The sequence below is a fragment of the Castor canadensis genome, chromosome 10 (assembly GCF_047511655.1).
Source record: "Castor canadensis chromosome 10, mCasCan1.hap1v2, whole genome shotgun sequence".
Taxonomy (NCBI): Eukaryota; Metazoa; Chordata; class Mammalia; order Rodentia; family Castoridae; genus Castor; species Castor canadensis.
The window spans coordinates 143430004-143451151 of NC_133395.1; the positions used below are offsets into that span (position 1 = coordinate 143430004).

A 21148-nucleotide genomic window follows, 5' to 3' on the forward strand; every position below is an offset into this window, starting at 1 on the left:
CTGAATGCTGTGTAGTCTGTGGCTTCTGAACCAGTCTGAGGGTGGCTTGCAGGCAGTCTAGGATAGGCCCAGTGAGGCACTTAGTCCCAGGCATCCTAGAGACAGGCTGGCAAGGCAAGGAGAACTGTTCTGGCCTGCCTGGGGTTCAACATGAGCTCTCAGGAGGCCCAGAAAACCTAAACCAGGCTTAAATAGTAAACTGCACATTGGAAGATGGGCTCTCTTGTAATTCCAGTGTTTGGAGGCTGAGGCAGAAGAACTATGAATTTGAGACCAGCCTTACACCTCACAGAGAAACAGAGCATGCTCCAGTCTCCTGACTGTGGCCTCATGGGCTATGAGCTATGTCCCAGCATGAGCTCAATTAGAGGGTAAGCAGTGCCAGCTCTGAGTCCCAACCTCTGCTCTCCTTAACTTTGATGCTGGCAGGAACACACTCTTTACCCTGGCCAAGCAGAGCAAGGCCCTGGGTGCCTACAAGCTGGCCCGGCATGCCTATGACAAGCTGCAGGGCCTGCAGATCCCAGCCAGGTTCCAGAAGTCCATTGAGCTGGGCAGCCTAACCATCCGCTCCAAGCCCTTCCATGACAGTGAGGTAAGGACATGGTCCCTCAGGGAGAGGCCCCTCCTTTCCTCCCAGGACATCTCCTGATGGCTTCTTGCCTGGTCTGGATTGTTTGAAAGACAGCCGCTATGCTCTTTGGGGCGCATTGCTCCCTGCCCTGTCCATGCCTTGGCTTACCAATGCCTGCTCTTCCCTCTCTGCTTTGTCTGTTCTCCATTCTATCTGCTGTACTCCAGCCCACAACCTGGCTATTGGCTCTTTGCTGACCCTCTTCCTGTGAGCCCCTGCCCACACCACTCTGGAAGCCTGGTTGGGCTCCACCAGCTCCACCTGCAGCATCCTCAACCCAAGTTTTTCCAGCCTGCTGTCCTCCAGCCCGGCCCACAAGCTCAGAGCAGGGACTGAGTATTCGATCGGCCTGGGCTCCAATCCTAGTCCACCATTTCCTAGCTATGCCTCAGGCTTTCAGAGCCTCCGTTTCCCCCCTCTATCAGGTGGGATACGTGTAATTTGTTCCCCATAGGTGGTGTGAGGCTAACCACAGCACAGGAGCTGTGCTTGGCACAGTGCCCGGTGTCCAGGGAATAGCAGTGGCTGCAGTATTGTCATTCTCGCTAAGAAGCATCCTGCCAAGCCCTGCCTGAGGAGAAGTGTCTGGGGCAGGGCCCTGGTGGCAGGCCTGGGTTATGTCTCTAGTCCTTTGTCCTGCTACTTGTCAGTGTACAGCCCCAGCACGGGGAGGCAGGGGCGCGTGGTGTTCCTGGGGGCCAGGTAAGTCATGCTGCTTCTGCAGGAGCTAGTACCCTTGTGCTACCGCTGTTCCACCAACAACCCGCTGCTGAACAGCCTGGGCAACGTGTGCATCAATTGCCGCCAACCCTTCGTCTTCTCCGCCTCCTCCTACGGTGAGTCTGGCCATGCCTGCCGCGTGATGCAGGGCAGGGCCCCAAAGGTCAGTAAGTGTCACCCTCCCTGACACACAGTTGCTCAGAGCCCACAGAGATAGGATCCAGTGCTGCCAGATCAGGAGCTCCCACACTCAGAACCTGGTGTGGGATTTAGTGCAAGGTCCCAACCAGGAGCAGAGGCTGGGAGACTGAGCAGGCTCTCAGGTCCCAGCTCCTTCAGTGGTGACACACAGTCAGAACCCCTTTCCCAGGAGCTGGGTAGAGGCCTCTGTCTTCCCTCAGAGAGCAGCCCACCCACTACCATGGGAAGAGCTACCAAAGGTTCTGCTTTTCCCCCTCTCACACACACAGGGGCAGCCCCACTTGCCTTTGGGAAGCTGCTGGGGCGAGAAGGGCTGCTCACCTGCTGCCTGGTGTGAGCACTTGGCCCCATGAGGCTGACCCCCACCCCCCTCCCTGTGTCTCCAGAGGTGCTGCACCTGGTGGAGTTCTACCTGGAGGAAGGGATCACTGATGAAGAAGCTGTCTCCCTCATTGACCTGGAGGTCCCAAGACACAAGCGGGAGAGCAAGTGGCAGGAGATCTCAAGCAACAGTATCCATGTACTGGGCCTGGACAAAACAGGTCAGAAGGCCAAGGCCCAGCCCAGCCTATGACCCCAGAAAGATTGGAGAGATACCCACAGCAGTAGGGACTGGGGGTCAGACATGGGCAGAGAGCTGGCCAGGGCCTGCAGGCCCAGGAACAGCAAGTGGCACCTGGGTTTTCTGAGCTTCCTTTCTGTGAGGCTTCTCCACCCTGGCTCCTAAAGGCACTGGCCATACTCCTAGCTCTGCGTGACTAAGTGGACATTGTGGTTTGTCTGTATGGGTGATCCCCAACTTTCTAGTCAGGTCACTTTTATATGTAAGTGACAGGAATCTTGATTCAGAGAGGCTGAGCAGAGAAGGGGGGAGTGAATAAGCACCAGAGGGAATCCAGCAAGTCCAGGCACCCAGCCACACTGCCAGAGGCCTCTGATCCTCCCAGCCCTGGTGCCTCTGGGTGGGTTCATCCTCAGGCAGCTCCACACCATCCCCATGACACAGGGACAGCCTGCTGCTTACAGCCATGTCAGAGCAGCCCAGGTAGCATCTCACTGGAACAACTTGGCCATACCCTGCTTGTCCCTGGTGGGGAAGGGTAATTGTCCAGGCCCAGACCCTGCAGTCCAGTGCTGAGCACAGAGTGGCATCCTCTGTGTCACTTCTGTCACCTGGGACCTCATGACCATGGTCTGAGTCAGCAGACCAGGATGCTGAGTTGTCTGCTTCCCTAGCAAACTCCCAAGGGGTTCACTGGTCTAGAACATGTTTAGAGAGGCAGAGGTGAGAGGAAAACCCAGGAAGTTAGTTGCTTGAGAAAGGAGGCAAACTGTGTCTGCTGCTCCAGTTCATTATACATGCCACCAGGTGCTTAGGTCAGGTTGTCACCAGGTCCCGTCCCTGACTCAGTACCAGCAGCCTCTGTTACCCTGGGGCCTTGCCCCCAGTGGCCCCTCCTGCACCCACCTCACACCTGCTCTGCTGCCACCACCTAGCAGGTAGAGGCTCCTAGCCACCTTGAGGCTGCCCTGATCTGGCTGGTTATCTGCACCCCCAGGACTGCTGAGTGTCCCCAGGAATTGCTGGGCCCATTGTCTTCTCCACATGCAGCCACTCCAAGGCTCTGTCCTCATAGTGCTCTTGACCAGCCAACCCCACCCTCGTGAGCCACAGTTTGGCCAGTGTGGGGTCCATAGGGGCAGCAAAGGGACAGCAGGTCCCTCTCTCCTTCCCCAGCCTATTCCAGGACCTATGCCCAGGACCTGGTCCCACTCTCTCTGAGGTCACACCGGCTCCTGCCTGGCCTATGTCCCCACCCTCCACTTGGTGGGCTCTCCCACTCACCCCTCCCGACACCTGCGAGACACGCACAGCCTGGCTGACCCAAGAGCATGGTGGCTGGAGGGTGGCGCCTGCTTTCTGTTCTGCCTTGGGCTCCTTGACCAGGCTTGCAGATTCCCAGACGCTGAGGCTGGATGAGACCATGGACTCCATAGGAGATGAGGACCCGTTCACAGCCAAGCTGAGCTTTGAGGTGAGCCCCAAGGCCAGCCCCCCCCAGCCCCCCACTCTCCAAGGATCCTGGGATCATAACCTATAAACGTGCCACTGTGACTGAGAGGGGCACCTTGCCTATGCCCCTACCCACAGCAAGGGGGCTCGGAGTTCGTGCCTGTGGTGGTGAGCCGGTCAGTGCTGCGCTCCATGAGCCGCCGGGATGTCCTCATCAAGCGCTGGCCTCCACCCCTGCAGTGGCAGTACTTCCGCTCACTGCTGCCTGACGCCTCCATCACTATGTGCCCCTCCTGCTTCCAGGTAGTGGGCCCAACATGCACTCACACATGCTTCCAGCCTCTTCTCTCTGCTGCTCTTCCTTTTCCCAAATGTCCCTTTGGGAGGTCCGCCACCTGGGTGAGGAGCACGAGTGTACTGGCTGTAGCCACAGCTCTGGGCTGGGAGAAGAGAGTGCGTCCTTGGCCCTGCTGCTCACATGAACTCCACCAGCTGTCTGGAGTGGACTCCCTGGCCCCATGTGCTCCGCACTGGCCCTGAAGGTGGGGGGAGAAGGGGTGCATGATGTACCTGTGTACCTTACACAGGAGAAAGGGGCTCAGGTCTCTCTCTCCCCAGCCCCCAGCCCTCAGACCAAAGTGCTGCAAGTCTGCGGTTTGTGACTGTAACTCATGGCTAAGCAGGGCTCAGGGCCAGAGGAGCGCCCAGTGCTGTGGCCTCTCATCGCAGCTGTGTCTCCACAGATGTTCCACTCGGAGGACTACGAGCTGCTGGTGCTGCAGCACGCCTGCTGTCCCTACTGCCGGAGGCCCATCAGCGACCCCAGCCCATGATCAACAACTGTACCTGGCCGCCTTGGGGGAGGCTGTGGGAGGGAAGAGAGCTAAAGGCAGAACGTGCTCCTACCCAGATGAAGTTCGGGTCTCAGGGAGGGGCTTGTAACCACAGCATTCCTATTTATGGCATTTCGTGCCTTGTAAATAGCACCAGGAGATGGGGAAGAGCATGTACACATGTTTTCTAAGAAAAAAAATCTGTTACTTTCAGAAGGGCTCAAGTTGTTCACGGCAGCCTGCTGGAGTCCACAGATCTGTCAGACCGTTAACATGTACGCTTTGCCGACAGATTGCCTCAATAATGACAAATAAAGGGCTACTCGTTCTCATCAGTGTCTGCATTTTAGCAAATCTTCATATTGTCTGCAACTTAATTTCCTTATGCAAAAGTGCACCTGTTTCTAATTTGATCCAAAAGGAACATTGCATTTGCGTGGCTTTTAAAATATAATCTAATCGAAGTGGCAATGTGGGAAGGGCAAGGGAGAGGGTGTTTTTGTTGTTGTTTATTTATTTTGGTTTAATGAGGATCCATCTTGACGAGAGAATAAAATACCTGGCTCTGAAGAAGAGAGGTTGAAATAGAAACCCTTCCCCAGCTTCTGGAGCCCACCCTCCACACTCACCAGGAAGGGTCCCAGCCCCGCAGAGGGTTGCAGCCCTTCCTTTCCCCTGGGCCCTGTCGTGAGGGGGTTCCATTGAGATTCCCAGCTCCTGAGGTCCCTGCCCTTGGGCATCATCAGTGTTGGGCTGTGGACATGGGTAGAAGGTAGTGGGTAGGAAGCCAAAAGGAGAGCTCGTTTCTGGGGATCTTTTTTGCCCAGCTATACCCTGTGGTGCCTCTGTTCTCCCACAGCCCTGTGATGTGGGTTATGGTTTCTAGATTATAGCCAGCCTGGCTGGAAAGCAGGAAGCACTTTCCAGGGGCTCCCCATCCTCAATGGAGAAACCTGGGAGTTAGTCCATTCCTGAGGCCCTGCTCCCTTCCTCCAGCATGCCACTTGCCTGGGGGACAGCACCATGCTTCACATGCAGCCGCCAGAGCAGCTGAACACAGGCAGGAGGAGGGGAGTTGGGCTGTCAGGAACAACATAAAGACCCACCTTGAGGCAGAGCAGGGCAAACTCGCTGACTGAAGGGATGAAGAGCTGAGGCCAGAGAGGGTGGGGGAGGCCGAAGAGGGCGGGGCAGCCCAGGTCACCCAGTGCTGGATCTGGAGTCCATCCCAGCCTCCATCTCTGCCTCCCTCTGCATCTCTGTGGAGATGATGGAGGGAGAAAAGGAGGGAGCCAGACAGTTGTGCCAACAGAACTCTTCCATTGAGCGTCTAATTGCTTACGATCATGCATGCTCTCTCTCCTGCTAAACATTTATTAATGTGTTAGGATTTCCATTAGCGCGTTACTTGAACTGAAATCATTTGCATATGGCTGGGAAAAAGTGGGGTGAGGGAGAAAACAGCTCCAGCTACCCAACAGGCGTCAATCACAGTGACAGATCAGATGGTCCCTGCCTGAGACGCCGGCACGCATCCTCTCAGCCAATAACACAGGAACGAGAGTCCTGCTGCCTCAGAGCAGAGCACCGCAGTCCGTGTCTGAGGCAGCTCCGTTCAGCCCATCACTTGCTGGTGTGCATCACTGTGTTCGACCCTAGTGACCTCCAAGGCTGCTCCTCCCACAGATGGTGGAGCTGAGCCTCAGAGACTCATTCAGCAAACGTGCACACTGAGCCACGGCAGGTTTCACACCCAGGTACAGCCTTTGCATATGAGCGGTGTTCTGTCTCATCTCCACTTTGTCCAGATCTTGGCTTAGTTCATCCCTTTCACTGAGACTCAGTTTCCCCTGTACAAAGGGCCTTCTGCAGCTACAACACAGATTCCAGTCTCAGCCTGCAGCTGTAAGCAGGGACCCATGACAACCCTGCCCCATCCTCCATGTCAACAATGGCACCAAAGCTGGCAGGACAAGGGCATGAGATTCCCATTTAACCTAGAAGGGACAGAGGCCCAGGGTGGGAGCAACACAAAGATCACACCGCGTGGGAGCGGCTTGGCCAGAGGCTTGGCCCTGCTCTGGGGTCTGTCATTGCTGGACCTTCTGTCCTCTCAGGGGGAGGAAGTGAGGTCTCCAAGAGGAGGACAGGCCTCAGCCAGCAGCGTTGGTGGGCCTTGGTTTCCCATCTCTCCCAGCTTGGCTATTGAAGGCACATGTGGGCTGATGTCCCTTTTCCAAGGGTGCTGCTGTGTCTCTTTCCTGGTGCAGTGATGGCAGAGGCCAGCTGGGCAGATAAAAAGCCTCACAAGGAGGCCACCATTGGGCAGGGCTCTTACCCTGGACCAGGCATCCACCCCAAGATTCCCTGGCCCTCCACCCAAACTCCAAAACACCTCCATAGGATGGCCATGTAATGATGTCTCTCCCTGCCTCCCCCAGGCGTCCGGAGGCCAGCCATTCTGAGGGACTCGCCACCCTCCTGGTCCACATCTTGCTCCTCTGGGCTCCCATACCCCGAGACTGGGAGCAAATTCCCAGCTCTTCTGGCTACTGGTTTTCCTTGTCCGCCAACCCTGACTCCTGACACAATGAAGAACTCAACTCAGGTCCTCAGTGCCCAGCCACGGAGGGTATTTGGCCAATTTTAGGGGAGGAGGACGGGAAGGAGAGGCCTCTGACCCCTTCTCTTGTTCCTTGGTACCCTCAGCTCTATCTAAGGCCTCACACAGCCTTGGTGACACAGCTTTGGTGATGCAGCCAGGTGGGCTAAGCCACAGGGATGTCGGAAAGCAGAAGGGGAGTGGGCTGCTGACCCAGCAGCCTTTCCTGCTGAGGCTTAAGAGCTATTAGTGTGCTAAGTCCCTAATCCTCCAAGGGGCCTAGATGGCTGAGGCCATCCTCAAAGGCAGCCACCTAGGGCCTGGCCCACAGTTCCTCTCAGGTCTTCCCCAGCCTACTTGGGGCCATGTGACTTTCAGGTCACCCACACTGGAGCTTGGCACCCTGTACTCTCGGAAGGGAACAAACTCAAGCTGCAGGTCACTCTGGTTCTGCTGAGAGTCCCAGGCTTCTGAGCTACAGAGGCCTAGGGGTGCTCCCCACCGGGCAGGGGTGCTCACTCATTCCACCAGCACTTATCAAGCACCTCCCGCTTTGAGCCACCAGCCCACAGGTGTCATAGCCAGGCCTGACCACCTGGTTCTAGAGAGGAAGGAGCAGCTGTTCAGGAAGAGATAGGCCATGCTGGTGGCAAGGCACACTGGGTAGAAGTGAGTGTGATGGGCCTGTCCTGGTGTGCCGGGGTCAGGCGGCTCTCCCAGGACATAAGTGTAAACCAAGACCTGAGGGAGATGAGGTGAACACCTATCAGCCAATCGCAAGCCCTCCAGCAGCCCAGGGAGCAGGCACTGTCACCATTCCTGGGTCACGGGACAGGGGACGGTGCAGGAAGGGGCCTTGTCAGATGTAAGGGCAGTGTAACAGGGCCAGGGGCCTTGTCAGTTCAGCAGTTCCCCAAGCTGGGCCCAGAAGGAGACGGACAGGGACGGCAGCTCAGCTTCTCCCTAGAGATAGTTGTGGTCCCGAGTTTTCCAAAAGAGGCCCAGATGGGGAAGTGGGACTTACCAGGTCTTTTGATGACTCAGAGACACGGGCTAGAACCCAGCATCCTCCCCTCCCAGTGTGTTGTGTGACTCAGACTTGAGCCTTTCCACCACCCCAGCAAACGGTCCTTTAGTCACTTATGTCATGTTAAGGTCTTTCCTGAGCACTGTCTTTGATGGGGAGGGGAGGGGCTGATAGATCTTCTGAAGCCTCGTTGATGAAATGTGCTGGTCACATGACCTGGGTGGCTGGGCTCAGAGTCTCCAAATGCAATGTAGGTCAGTAGGGAGGGTGCAGCAGATGACTTCAGCTCCCTCTGAGTCGTGTCACTTAAAAACAGTTCTCTGTCATGCTTTACAGACTCCAGAGCCCAGTCACCTCTGAGACGGCCTCTAGTGTTCCACCACCACAGCCAGTGAGGTCAAGATTAAACATTCTCACCGAGAGGGAGCTGGAGATGACCTAGCCCCAACCCCTCACTCAGTCTGCGGGTATTTACCATGCACCGACTGTGTGAAAGGTCCTGCGGGTGCACAGGTGAGCAAAAAGACAGAAATCCCTCTTTTAATGCTGCGAAACTATTCCCAATGTCCCTACTGTGTGCCAGACCCCAGGCTGGCTCTGGGGACGGACACAGGCCACTCCTGCAGGCTCACATTACAGCCTGGGAGTCGAGAACAGAGAATGACCTTCCCAGATGTTCTCAGAGCACGCACACACCCATGGCGACAAGCCAGGTGCTGAGGTGCTACTGAGCTGGGCTGGGGCTGGGGCAGTGCTTTCCCCTCCTCTGACCACCAGGGTGGTGTCAGAATCAAACTGTCCACCTTGACCTCATTAACGTTGGCCTAATCACCAAGCCAAGCGCCTTAAACTAGGAAAGTCACCCCTCTCCCCCTGTCCACGTTCTGTGCTCGCTTTCTCAGCCCTCCTTGTGCCAGGCCCTCCCTGTTAGACCGCAGTACCACTTAGACAAGAGGAGTCTGGCCCAAGGGGACATTTTTCTAAGCAGACAGATCCAGGAGTCCCATGTGGGAAGAGAGACTAGACAAGAGCTTACAGACCCAAGTCTCAGAGACAGGGACAGTTCCCCGGCTAGCTTTCTAAACCAGCCTCAGGGCCTTTGCACTTGCTGTTTCTCTGCCTAGACACCTTTGCCCCACAAACTGGTATGGCTGGCTCCTCCCGTCACTCAGTTCTCTGCTCAAGCTTTACCCTCTCGGGCAGGTCTTCCCTGGGCTGCTCTGGGTAGCGTTCAGTGTTGTTGGGAGCATGTCAGCACCTGGACTTCCCCTGTCGCTGATTCTCATCATTTGTAATGTAACCCCTGCCCACCCGTTCATCACCCATGGAAATGCTGTCTTCTTGTGTCCAGGGTCTTGGTCTTTCTTGTCCCCTGTGTGTCATTGACTGGGATATGGTGGGTGACCTGTGCATGTGCTAGCTGGACAGTGGTCAGGGATTGTCTCACATGCTGGGAACTCCTGGCCCCCACACAAGTCACTGCCGTCTCCCCACTTCAACCTGGGGTATCACCGAGCTCCTTTCACAGAGCTCCTGCAGTGTCCAGCCTACATCTGCCCCTGGTCACCTTCCCCCAGGGCTCCCACTCTTCCCTCCCCGCAGTGCATCCTGAGACCTGCTTTGTGGCCGCATGGTAGATATGTGACCGCACATCCCCAGACAATGCCGTCTGCAGCACAGTTCAACCAGGCCTGCGTCAGGGTCAGCTGTTGGCTTCCTCTTCAGCCTGGCGTCCCTAGAGGCCAGGACCAGCCTGCACTCAGCCTTCACAGGGTCCTGGAACTCCACAGCTGAGGTCTCTGCCCCTTTCCTGTTCTGGTCATCCCTTCCCTCCACTCCATCTCTGGGAGCGTATTTGAATCACCTTTCTGCCCCCGAGGTCTATCAGAGCCTCTGTCCACTGACCTCTGGAGAAAGCTGGGCTCCTCAAGACCCATCACTGGGGCCCCTAGTGGCCCCTAGCAGTCCATATCCTTCCACCTCCCTCAAGTCCTAAGCAACCCCTCCTCAGACCCCACCCACCTACCCACCCGGGAGGCAGCTCCCTTCTCCATGGCCCTGGTGCATCCCTCCCTGGGCCGGAATCTATTTCAGCTCCAGCTAAGTCCTCTTTGGCCTAGCACCTTGCCCGGGTGGGGTTCTGTCCCTCTCCATCTCTGTGTCCCCAGTGACCTGCTGGCAAATGCTTACTGAACGAGTGAGTGAGTGGTTTCCAATGCAGCAGACAGTTGTCGAGCTGCTGGGCTGGGCCAGGCTCTGCCCGCAGGAAGCTCAGATTAGGCCAGATGAGTGAGTGTCGGGCCTGGGCCTGTGTGAGCCATGAGAAGACTTGGAGAGGAAAGGACCAGGCCAGGAAGGGCATGAGGGGGAGAGACTGAGTCCAACCAGAAAGGTTGTGGCCATCTGGGAGCTCATGGTCAAGTTCAGAAAAAGCTGATAACAAGCAGGGCAATGGACATGGGTCCTGAGGTTCCAATCCCAGGCCAAGGCCACAGACTGAGATGGGCAGAAATTCCTGGGGGTGCTTGGGATGGGCAAGGTTAGGCACCCCCTTCCTTTCCCAGGGTCCTACCAAGCACCTCCCCACCCTGACCCTAGCTTCGGCCGGGTGTCACCTTGGCCCCTTCTGCAAGCCACTTAGGCCCCCAGCGGCAGCACTAGGGATTAGTATGATTATGGGCACCCCAATCTTCCCGATGCTGATTCAGCCAGAGGCTGGGGGGAGGTCACTTTATAAGGGCCTGGGGGGGTCAGGGCCAGCCGAAGTCCTGGGTGGCCGAGCTCGCGCCAACGCGCAGCAGAACTCCTCTTGGTCGGATCAGCCCGCGGGGCAGCTGCGAGGGCCACAGCCATGAACGGAACAGAGGGCCCCAACTTCTACGTGCCCTTTTCCAATGCCACGGGTGTGGTGCGCAGCCCCTTCGAGCAGCCGCAGTACTACCTGGCCGAGCCGTGGCAGTTCTCCATGCTGGCCGCCTACATGTTCCTGCTGATCGTGCTGGGTTTCCCCATCAACTTCCTCACGCTCTACGTCACCGTGCAGCACAAGAAGCTGCGCACGCCGCTCAACTACATCCTGCTCAACCTGGCCGTGGCTGACCTCTTCATGGTCTTCGGGGGGTTCACCACCACGCTCTACACCTCCCTGCATGGCTACTTTGTCTTCGGGCCCACAGGATGCAACCTGGAGGGCTTCTTTGCCACCCTGGGCGGTACGAGCTGTGGGACTGGGGGTGGTACAGGATCAGGGGAGCATCAAGGGGGTCTAGGGACTATTCCTGGCTTGGGCATGGTGGCTTAGAGGACTCCTTCCTTCTCCTTCCCTCCTATCAGCATTACCCAAGGCCCTCCTTTATTCAATCAACAATCACTGCTTTGTTGAGGGCTTTGAGTGCTGTGTTTATCTCATTTCAAGTAGTGCTCTTGTGCACTCGATAGTAAGGAACATGGGGTCAAAGCAGTCTGGGGCCTTGCTGAGGTGCAATACAAGGACAGGAGCAGAGTTGGCTTTGGAACCCATGTCTATGTGGCCCCTCAGGTCGTGTTCTGAACACAGAGGCTTCCATTTGACTCATCACAGCTGAGCTGGGTCAGTACCTTCCAGCCTCGGGGAGTGAGATACTCTCTGCCCTCCAGAGGCATCCCCGGCCCAGGCAAGGAGCACGTTCTTGCATTCTTGTCCTCTGTCCGTCTTGGGCTCAGTCCCCAGCATCTGTCTGACTCCTTCCCCAGCCTCTCTCCAGCCTCAGCCACGCATGCAGGGTCTTTGTACTGGGGCCTCATCCCCTCTGGGAGCAGCACCTGTTATAGGGAGGCATTAGACCTGGGTGGTAATCTATAGCCTTGAAGGAGCATGTTTCGGTTTGGTTTGGTTTGGTTTTTGTGGTAGGATCTCACTATATAGCCCAGAGTCCCAGCTCAAATGCTTGATTCTCTTGTCTCTGCCTCCCAAGTGCCAGGATTACCAGTGTGTACCACCACACCTAGCTAAATGTTTGCAAGTATTTGCCAGGCGTGGTATTACATTCCTGTAATCCCAGCTACTTGGAAGATGGGAGCAGGAGGATTGAGAGTTCAAGGCCCTGCCTCAAAAACAAAATGCAAATATTTTCTTTCTCCTGACTAAAAATGGATGGCAGAGCTGCAGGTGCTCATTCAGCAGAGGAGAAAACAGGGGCAGGGAGAGGGCAAGAGATGCCTTTAGGGCTATGGCAGGCAGGGACCAGAGCCTATGTCTCCTGGCTCAAAATCAGGGATGTCTCCCCTGGTCATGGGGGAGATAGGTGTGACAAAGCCAGGGATAGAGCTTGGCGCCAGCCGTGAAGGTGGCTCTGCCTGTCCTGGCCTCTCTCCCTCTCGTGTCTACAGTGGTGTTCTCAGGATACCTCTGAGGTGCTTGTCACTTTCTGTGGGCAGATGTTGGATGCCACATGCAGATGGACCCTTCTTTGCAGGGTTCACCTTCCTCCCAGAGTGTTAGTAGGGTCCCCTTCACTGTCAGACGTATCTGGTTATTCCATGGCTGTTCTTCCCACTGAGCTTTGCAGGTGACAAGCAGGACAAGTGCCTTAAGCCGCACACTTCACTCCTTCCTGAGGCAAAGGAGTTCCCAGCTTTGTGGCTCCAAGGAGTGGTCCCAGAGCGCAGTTACTGTGTTCCCCTTGGGGAGGGAGCAGGAAAGACACCCACCTGTAGGTTTTCACTGCCTCTGTCTGTCCTTCCAGCAAGAAACCCTGCCCGTGGCCCCGGGAGGAACACGCTCTTCTGTAAACCTGCCTTGGGCGCCACGTCCAGTCTGAGCCCAACTGCTTTCCTCCCTCCTCTCTCCATGTCCAAGCCCACTGTGTCCCTCAGGCCTTGTCACCTGTCCCCCGTTGAGGGGTGCCCTCTCTTTGGAAGCATGTGAGGCCCAGCAGGTAGAGGCTGACAACCACTGACTGCCTTGCAGGTGAAATCGCCCTGTGGTCCCTGGTGGTCCTGGCCATCGAGCGGTACGTAGTGGTGTGCAAACCCATGAGTAACTTCCGCTTCGGTGAGAACCATGCCATCATGGGTGTGGCCTTCACCTGGGTCATGGCGCTGGCCTGTGCCGCACCCCCACTCGTCGGCTGGTCCAGGTAATGGTGCTGAGCAGAAGGGAGGGGGTTACAGGGTCCTTTGCCAGCCCAGGCAGGACCCAGACCCCACGTAGTCTGGTCCCAGACTCTGACCTATATGGCCCTGCCCCAAAGCCCACCTAGGCAACTCTTCGAGGGCCTGAGCAGGGGTGGGAAAGACCCCAGTGGTGCCATGGGGCTGGTTCCACCTCCTGCATCTGTGTCAAGGAGAATCTCAGATGGCCTTCACCTTGGCCCAGCTCCTAATCCTCAACTAAGCCCAGGCCCAAGTCCAATCCGCTTTGGTCCCACACCCTGTAGGCAGCTCGCTCTGACCTTGGGCTCAGCACCTGGGGAGGCCGAGCCTTCCTACATGGATGGTGACATTGTGGCCCCTGACAACAACTGGGCCCCATCCAGCCTTCAGGCCATAGTCTGTAAATGTGACTAGGATGGGTAGGCGGTGGGGACTATGGTTTGGACAGCTGGACAGGTGACTCTGCCTTCCCATCCCTCAGTTTCTGGGAAATTCCGGTTCTCTTTTCACTTCTCTCCTCTCTCCATGCCCCTGGGGTCCATTTCTTGGCCCTTGCTGAATTCCAGCCCATCCCCTCCTCTGGCCTCTTTCCCCATCCTGCCCAGTGTATCCTCCATTGGCATAGATTACAGGCACTCTGGGTTTTCCAAGGTCAGTCACGGTCCTCAGAAGTCATGAATCAATGCCTGGGCTTCACTTTCAGAAGCTGCACCAGGTCCCTCAGGTCCATCTTTGGCCTAGAAAATGCTCATTTGTGCAAACTGCTGTGCTTACAGAGCAGGCATTTCTCCTCTACCTTGTCACCCTGGGCCAGGGGAGGGCAGCTGACCTGATGGAAAAGGACTTGGTGGTTGGGGTGGCAGGAATGCTGAGGGATGGCACGGTGGGGGGAGACTGGGTGGTCTCATCTAACCATTGGCTGTCAAGCAACAGTAACAAGGCTGCTTCCTGAGGCCCATGGGAGCCATTGTCTCTGTGGTTCTGACTTACAGCCACCCAGCTCAGCAGATGCCTTCTTACCTGTCTTATGGGAGTGAAATGGAGGCTGAGAGGGGCTCGCACACGGCAGTGCATTTTCGTCCTTGGAGCCCCAGGTGCCTCACAGTTGGGGTCTCCCTTACCCACCGCCTGCCATCCCTGTGCTGTCCTCAGATACATCCCCGAGGGCATGCAGTGCTCGTGTGGGATTGACTACTACACGCTCAAGCCAGAGGTCAACAATGAGTCCTTTGTCATCTACATGTTCGTGGTCCACTTCACCATCCCCCTGATGGTCATCTTCTTCTGCTATGGGCAGCTGGTCTTCACAGTCAAGGAGGTACAGGCGGGGGCAGTCCCTAGGAACTGGGGGTCTCTCCCATGCAGCACAGCCCCTTGCTCGTGGTGTGGCCAGTGATGGGTGCTGGGGACAGGTACAGACATGTGCCCTATGTCCCTGCAGGCAGCTGCCCAGCAGCAGGAGTCGGCCACCACCCAGAAGGCAGAGAAAGAAGTGACCCGTATGGTCATCATCATGGTGATTGCTTTCCTGATCTGCTGGCTGCCCTATGCTAGTGTGGCCATGTATATCTTCACCCACCAGGGCTCCAACTTCGGCCCCATCTTCATGACCCTCCCGGCATTCTTTGCCAAGAGCGCCTCCATCTACAACCCCGTCATCTACATCATGATGAACAAGCAGGTGCCTGCTATGGGATGGGAGGTCCAGGGCCCCACTGCAAGCACTACTGCCAAGAACAAGTGACGTCCTGGGGCCGGAGAGTGGGTTTCTAGCAGGAGTGGGAGTGTGGGGCAAATGCAGAGTCCCGGGTCCCACCCAGAGCAGCTGAATCTGAACCTCAGAGCAGGCCCAGGAATGTGCATTTCTTTTCTTTCTTTCTTTTCTTTTGTGGCACTGGGGCTTGAACTCAGGGCCTTCTCCTTGAGCCACTCCACCAGTCCTTTTTTGGTGAAGGGTTTTTTCAAGACAGGTTCTTGTGAACTATTTGTCCAGGCTGGCTTCCAACAGCAATCCTCCTGATCTCTGCCTCCTTTGTAGTTAGGATTACAGGCATGAGCCACTGAGGCCCAGCAGGAATGTGCATTTCTACCAAGCCCTCCAGTGACCCTGGAGCCCCTCAAGTGCAAGAAGCCTACATTAAAAAGTCACACAGTTCCAAGCTGTGTGACTGCTCCCAGTCTCCATAGGCTCAACAAAAAGCTAAAAAGGCTGTTCTGAGGGGTATCTCAGGTGAAGTTAAATAGTGTATAGAGTGACCTTGATACACACAGGACACCACAGAATGTCATTGATGACAAAGTCCCTTTGCATTGGGTCCCTGGGACTGGGATAACAAGTGCTTAGCAAGTTCCCTCTCCAGAGCCAGATTAGAGAGGGTGGAGGCTGTGAGGCACTGAGGCAGGGCAGAGATGGGGTCCGAATCTATCCCCTGTCACCTGGCCATGCAGTGAGGTCCACACTGTGGGGTACACTGCCCCTGACTTGTGCCCCTTGCCTTCCAGTTCCGGACCTGCATGGTCACCACCCTGTGCTGCGGCAAGAACCTACTGGGTGACGATGAGGCCTCCGCCACCGCCTCCAAGACTGAGACCAGCCAGGTGGCCCCGGCCTAAGTCCTGCCAAGGACTCTGTGGCCAACTGTAGGAGTCTCCCATCCCCACATCCACCCCAGCATAGCCCCCACCAGGAGTGGCGCCTGTTGGTTCGAGGTCACACAGGCTCCCTGAGTGCATTCGTGTTTAAAGAACTAATGAGAAAAATGAGGCCCCCCCAATTCATCGGGGACGGCCTGAGAAGGGATGTCCACCAAGACCCCCAGATCTGGAGCCCCCCAGTTCCCAGGGGCCGGTAGGACCTGTTCCCCTCTCCCCCAACTTGTCTCTCAGGAATGTGAGAACTCTTGCTCTCTGGAAAAGTGTCCCAGCTTAGGGCTAAGTGTCTAGCACAGAACGGGACACACAGTAGGTGCTTAATAAATGCTAGATGGATGAAGGAAGGAATGGATGAAGGAATGAGTGGAGGAGCGAATGAGGGATGGGTGGGCAGGGGGAAAGTGACTGTCCCCCACCCAGGTGGCACCTGCTTGGCAGGTGTGACTCACATTTGATGATGTCCTTGACCAGTTATTATTCCTTCCCTGGCCTCACTTTCTTCCCCCATAAAATGGAAAGAAATCCCATTCCCTGGCCCTGACAGTCCAAGGCTGCTGCAAAAACCCAGTGAAATTGTGTGTGTGTGTGTGTGTGTGTGTGTGTGTGTGCGCACATGAACACTTTGTACACAGTAAGGGCTGTACAGATGTTAGTTAACATTCTGACTATCAAGTAATAGAATTAACTAATTCTCATGATTGTCTCTGCTTGGCAGTGACCATTTTGGGATTAGGCAAAGCCCAAGCATTCAGACAGTTGAGGTTTCACTTAGCTTCAGCAGGCTTCTAGGCCAGACAGGGTTGGGTCTGGGCTTTGGGGAGTGGCAGTGACAGGAGTGCAGAGTGCAGTCATCAGATCTGGGAAAACAACGTCAGGGCCCCAGCGTCTCAGGCCCAGGCCTGGGGTCTCACCTCCAGTGTGGAACCCCAAGTCTAGTGCCTCCCCATTCCAATGTGGCCTGTGAAGACGCAGGCCTTTCTCCTGGCTTTTGAAAACCACCCACTCTTGCACCCCAGCTCCTGGGTGGCAGCATCTCTAGGCCACTATGGGGTTCTAGAGCCCATGCTAACCTGCTCATACTCAATGAAGAGCTGAGTCCCTGATATCAAAGAGCTTAGCAACAGTGGGAGAGGTGGGCAGTGATGCTGATGGCCTCACTTTCCAGCTCCCTTGCCAGATGTGCCCCTGTCTTCAGCTGCTGCTAGTCTGCTCTTCATCCTGGAGAGTCTTTACTCTGAAGGAGTCGGAAGTCTGGGGTATCAGACTTAAGCTGCCTCAGTTCAAGCTCCTCCTTCTCCATGAAACCCCAGCTCTGCCTGCAGACCAAGGCAAAGAGAGGCATTAAAAGCTCAGCTCCCACAGGTGGTATTGGTGGTCTTCATTGGCTGTTCTTTGCCCACAGGATGAAGTGAAGCTAAGCAGTTCCCCCTGATCAATGGCCAGGGATGTCTGATTGCCAGTGGGCGGTGACGTGCAGCTGAGCTCCTTGTAGGGCAGTGGGAGCGGGAACAGTCCTAAGAATGGAAAAAAATCCATCTTGGGTGTCGTAGAAACCCAGGCAACCTCTGGCACCACAAGCAAGTTTTGTGACCTCTCTAAACTGACTTACCTGCAAAAGGGGAGCTTAAATCTGACCTTGAAATAACTAGATGATGCATAAGTGGACATCCTACCTCCTGGCACACTGCAGACAGATACTTTGGAATTACTGGGCCTCAGCTGACAGCTGGGTTACCAGAGACCCCCACCCCCAAGGGGAGTGGGATGGAGCTGTAGCTTCTGGGAGTGAGCTCATCCTCCAAGGTGGGAGCCAGAGATGGAGGCTCCTCAGTGCTGGGCTGGGCTTGGCTTGGGCAGGTGACTGTGGGGATCTGATCACTGCCTTCTTTGCTGTCTCCCCAGATGATGTCAGTCAGGGTTACTTTGGTGGCAAGTGATAGGAAACCCAATTCAGTTGGGCTGAAGCAAAAGAGAGACATAATTGGCTCACATAAAGAAAAAATCCAGGCTTCAGGACAGCTGGATGCAGGGCTTGGGTGACGTGATTAGCTCTGTCTCTCCCCTTCTGGTCTGGGTTGGCTTCATTTGCAGGCTGATGATTCCCCAGTGGTGGCTGAAATGGCCACCACTTCAGTCCCTGCAAAAGGGACTTCTCTTTTAGTCCCTTAGTACAAGTAGGAGTTCCAGTAGGGCTCTCATTGGCCACATGCAGGACTTGGGTTACCCCCGAACCAATCACAATGCTTAAGATGGAAATTCATCCTCTGACTGGCCAAGTCTGGGTTCACAGGTCTATCCCTAAACCAATAACCATGTTTAAGATGGGGAGTCATCCTCTGATTGGCCAGGCCTGGGTCACCTGATCATCTCTAAACCAATCACCCATGCCTGTGATGGGGATTCATCTTCTGATTGGCCAGGCCTGGGTCACCTAATCACCCCTAAACTAATCAGCATGCCTAAGATAGGGATTCATCCTCTGATTGGCCAGGTCTAGGTCATACCCTCACCTCACCCATAACTACCAAGAGAGAGTCTTCACTTAAGCCAAGAGCTCTGAGAGTCGGGAGAGATAGGGCCCCCAAAAGAAAGCAGGGGAGGGCAGGAGGCCAGGGAGTGGGGAGGACAAAACCACAACCAGCCCAGGGGAATGGAGGGACTCTATCCAAGCCAGGTCTCCCTCCTACCAGGCTTGAGAGAGAAGATTCCTATGGACAGCTACAGGTCTTGCTCTTCATTTTACATCCTGCACTGGACGGGGGCATTGGCATTTCAGGTGCCCAACTGTCCTGCCTTGGCACTCCCCACCCCAGTCCACTTATTCTGAGGAGTGATATGTTTGCCTTGGCCTCTGTGCAGGGAAAATGTTCCTCTAAGACCAGAACCTTCTCTGGCTTCCTACTGGAGAGGGCAGTTGATTTGACAGGCTCTGGCCAGTGCCACCTATAAGGGGACCAGCTGCTGATGTCAGTCTTGGGGCAGGGCTCCCCACCTGCTCACCAGGCTCCAGGCAGCTAAAAGATTCTGCAGCACCAGCAGTATACAATCCATTCAGCCAAATCTAAGGAAGCCAGTCCCAGGCCAGAATGTGCTGAGGACTCAGAGATAGACCCAAGGGAGTGGGTCTTTGGGTTTTGATCTGGCCAGCCTTGGGTCACATTGTTCTGTCACCCCAGTAGAGAAACATATGCCTTGAGGTGACCACCCCCAAGACACTGTATGGCCTTCCCAGCTACATGATCTCAGAAAAGTCCTTGAGCTGCTCTAGGCTGCTTTCAGCTGAAAAGGAAGAAACATGTCAATTGGTCAAATTTTCTAGAGCTCAATGGGATGGTTGATACAAAGGGTGCTGTGTACGGCAGGTGCTCAGAACACACGTGTTTCCTCCCTGGAGGCGTGAACCAGGTTCAACAGAAGGGAGAGAGGCATGTCAAGAGATTAATATAATAGGGAGGGTCCAAAGAAAGGGGAAACAAGTGCTGACTGCCCCCCAATATTCAAACTCCTGTCCTTTGCCTTCCACTAGTAAGATACTGCTAAGTTCTGGCTGGATGTGCCCCAGCTTCCCTTGCACCTGTGGTGACACATGAAGTGACAACTCTGAGTTGCGCATTTCAGAGAATGGAAGTGCCTTCCACTCTTCCTCTCTTCTTTGCTTCTCGCAGGCTGGAATGTAGTCACGATAACCGGAGCTACCACAGCCATATTGGATCATGAAATAGAATCTGAGGGCAGGGAATGGCAAAGCATGAAAAGAACAAGAGCTCGGTTCTCCCAGCTGCTTTCCCAGCCCTGGACAACTTAGCGAGTTTCATGAAGAAATGGTTTCATGGGTTCCTGGTTAAGCTGATGTTATTTTGGAGTCACGGCTGTTTTGTTAACTCACACACACGGCTCCCAGGTTGCAGCCCAGGGTCTGAACTTGGAAGATCTAAGTGCAGATCCGCTCAGAACTTGAGCCTTGTCATGCACAAAGGAAACAGTGAGGACAAAACATGCTCACGGATATTGAACACGGAAGCTGTTACTGTTTCTTTGGACCCTGCCTTTGATACACTTATCAACCCAAAGCCAGGTCGACTTAAATAAATGTCACAGTGTGCTCATGGCCCAGGGGCTGGAGTTATACAAAGCTGTAACTGCTTCACTAAGTTCTCCACAAAGATCTCCAGAGTTGTAAGCAGGCCCACAGGGAGGAGGACCCAGCCTGTAATGAAGTTTTCAGCGGGAGTCAGACTCCGCCCGGGCCTGGGTGCAGAAGTGGGGAGGACCACTTCTTCTTGCACTTGCCAGCAAGTCAATCGATCGTGTCATTTCCCTGTAAAAGGCAAACCCTGAGAGGAATTTTTAGATCACGCAGTGCATTTTAGAACATCCCTCCTCTGAATGCAAACCTCGATCCTGGCACAGCCTGGGAGCAGGGTTTCAGCTAACGCTCGTGGGAATGTTTACATCGCGGGAGCTGAGAGTCTCTGTGTTTCTCAGTTCTTGGAACTGCCCCACAATCTGATCAGAACTGCTGCCCCGTTTGTACCAGACTCAGTTGGCCTCTTTGCCTTGCCACTGCTCTCGCAGGCGGATTATAGGCCTCCCTCCATGCCCCCAAGCCAGGCTCTGGCCCTGGGATTTCCATGGCAGTGCAGCAATAAGTATTAAACACCGACTGTGTGCACAGCAACAAGTATTATGTACCTACTGAGTGCAGGTATCACTCTAGGCACCACGGTACCACCAGGAACAAGACAGACCCATCCTGTCCCATCCTGGAGCTCAAGGGCTAGGGATAGACAAGGCAGAGCTGGAATTAGAGTGCTGGGGACTCCCAGGGAGCTAGTGCAGGGGTTGGTGACACTCTAGCCTTCTAGGAACCAGGGAAGTCTTCCCTGAGGGTGTTGTCTACACCAAGAACAAAGGTTGAGTGGGAAATATTCCAGAGAAGTTAGGTGCAGTCAGTGAGGCCTTCTAGGCCAAGTGCATCTGTCAGCTTGTGCTGTGTGACAAACAGTCCTCAGAACTCATGTTTAAAACAACAAATTACACATTGTTGGTCACAACTGTAGATTTAGCCAGTGGTTCTGCTGATCTGAATCAAGCTCAAATGATGGCCACTGAGCTCATGCAACCATCTGTGGTCAACTGGAGGGTTGACTGGGGACCAGCTGTTGGGCTGGCTGCTGGCTGGGTGACGGGGTAACTGGGCTATGGGCCTCTTGGCATCCTGCAGCTAGCTTGGGGATGTTCCTGTGGCAATGAAGACCAATGCAGCCTCACTTCCACTACAGTCTATCAGTCAAAGCAAGACACAAGGCCAACTCAGATCGAAGGACCTGCA

The 21148-nt window shown here is 55.2% G+C and overlaps 2 protein-coding genes across 8 annotated transcripts in view; both read left to right on the forward strand.

Moving 5' to 3' along the window:
• Ift122 (intraflagellar transport 122) overlaps nucleotides 1-4734 on the forward strand; it is a 66309-nt gene extending 61575 nt beyond the window's left edge. For 6 of the 7 annotated variants that reach the window (XM_074044462.1, XM_074044456.1, XM_074044458.1 and 3 more), the window contains 6 exons: nucleotides 430-595; nucleotides 1359-1470; nucleotides 1942-2067; nucleotides 3512-3591; nucleotides 3708-3872; nucleotides 4313-4734. In XM_074044462.1, the coding sequence (XP_073900563.1) occupies nucleotides 430-595; nucleotides 1359-1470; nucleotides 1942-2067; nucleotides 3512-3591; nucleotides 3708-3872; nucleotides 4313-4402 (739 nt within the window). In that variant the 3' untranslated portion in view covers nucleotides 4403-4734. Of the gene's footprint in view, nucleotides 1-429; nucleotides 596-1358; nucleotides 1471-1941; nucleotides 2098-3293; nucleotides 3469-3511; nucleotides 3592-3707; nucleotides 3873-4312 lie in introns of those variants that run through there. The other variant, XM_074044460.1, reaches the window with a different exon arrangement.
• Nucleotides 4735-10882: 6148 nt separating this feature from the next.
• On the forward strand, nucleotides 10883-15777 carry Rho (rhodopsin). Its single transcript, XM_020175614.2, has 5 exons — nucleotides 10883-11243; nucleotides 12980-13148; nucleotides 14317-14482; nucleotides 14606-14845; nucleotides 15667-15777. The coding sequence occupies exons 1-5, from the start codon at nucleotides 10883-10885 to the stop codon at nucleotides 15775-15777; spliced, it is 1047 nt and encodes a 348-aa protein (XP_020031203.1).
• Nucleotides 15778-21148: the final 5371 nt, after the last annotated feature.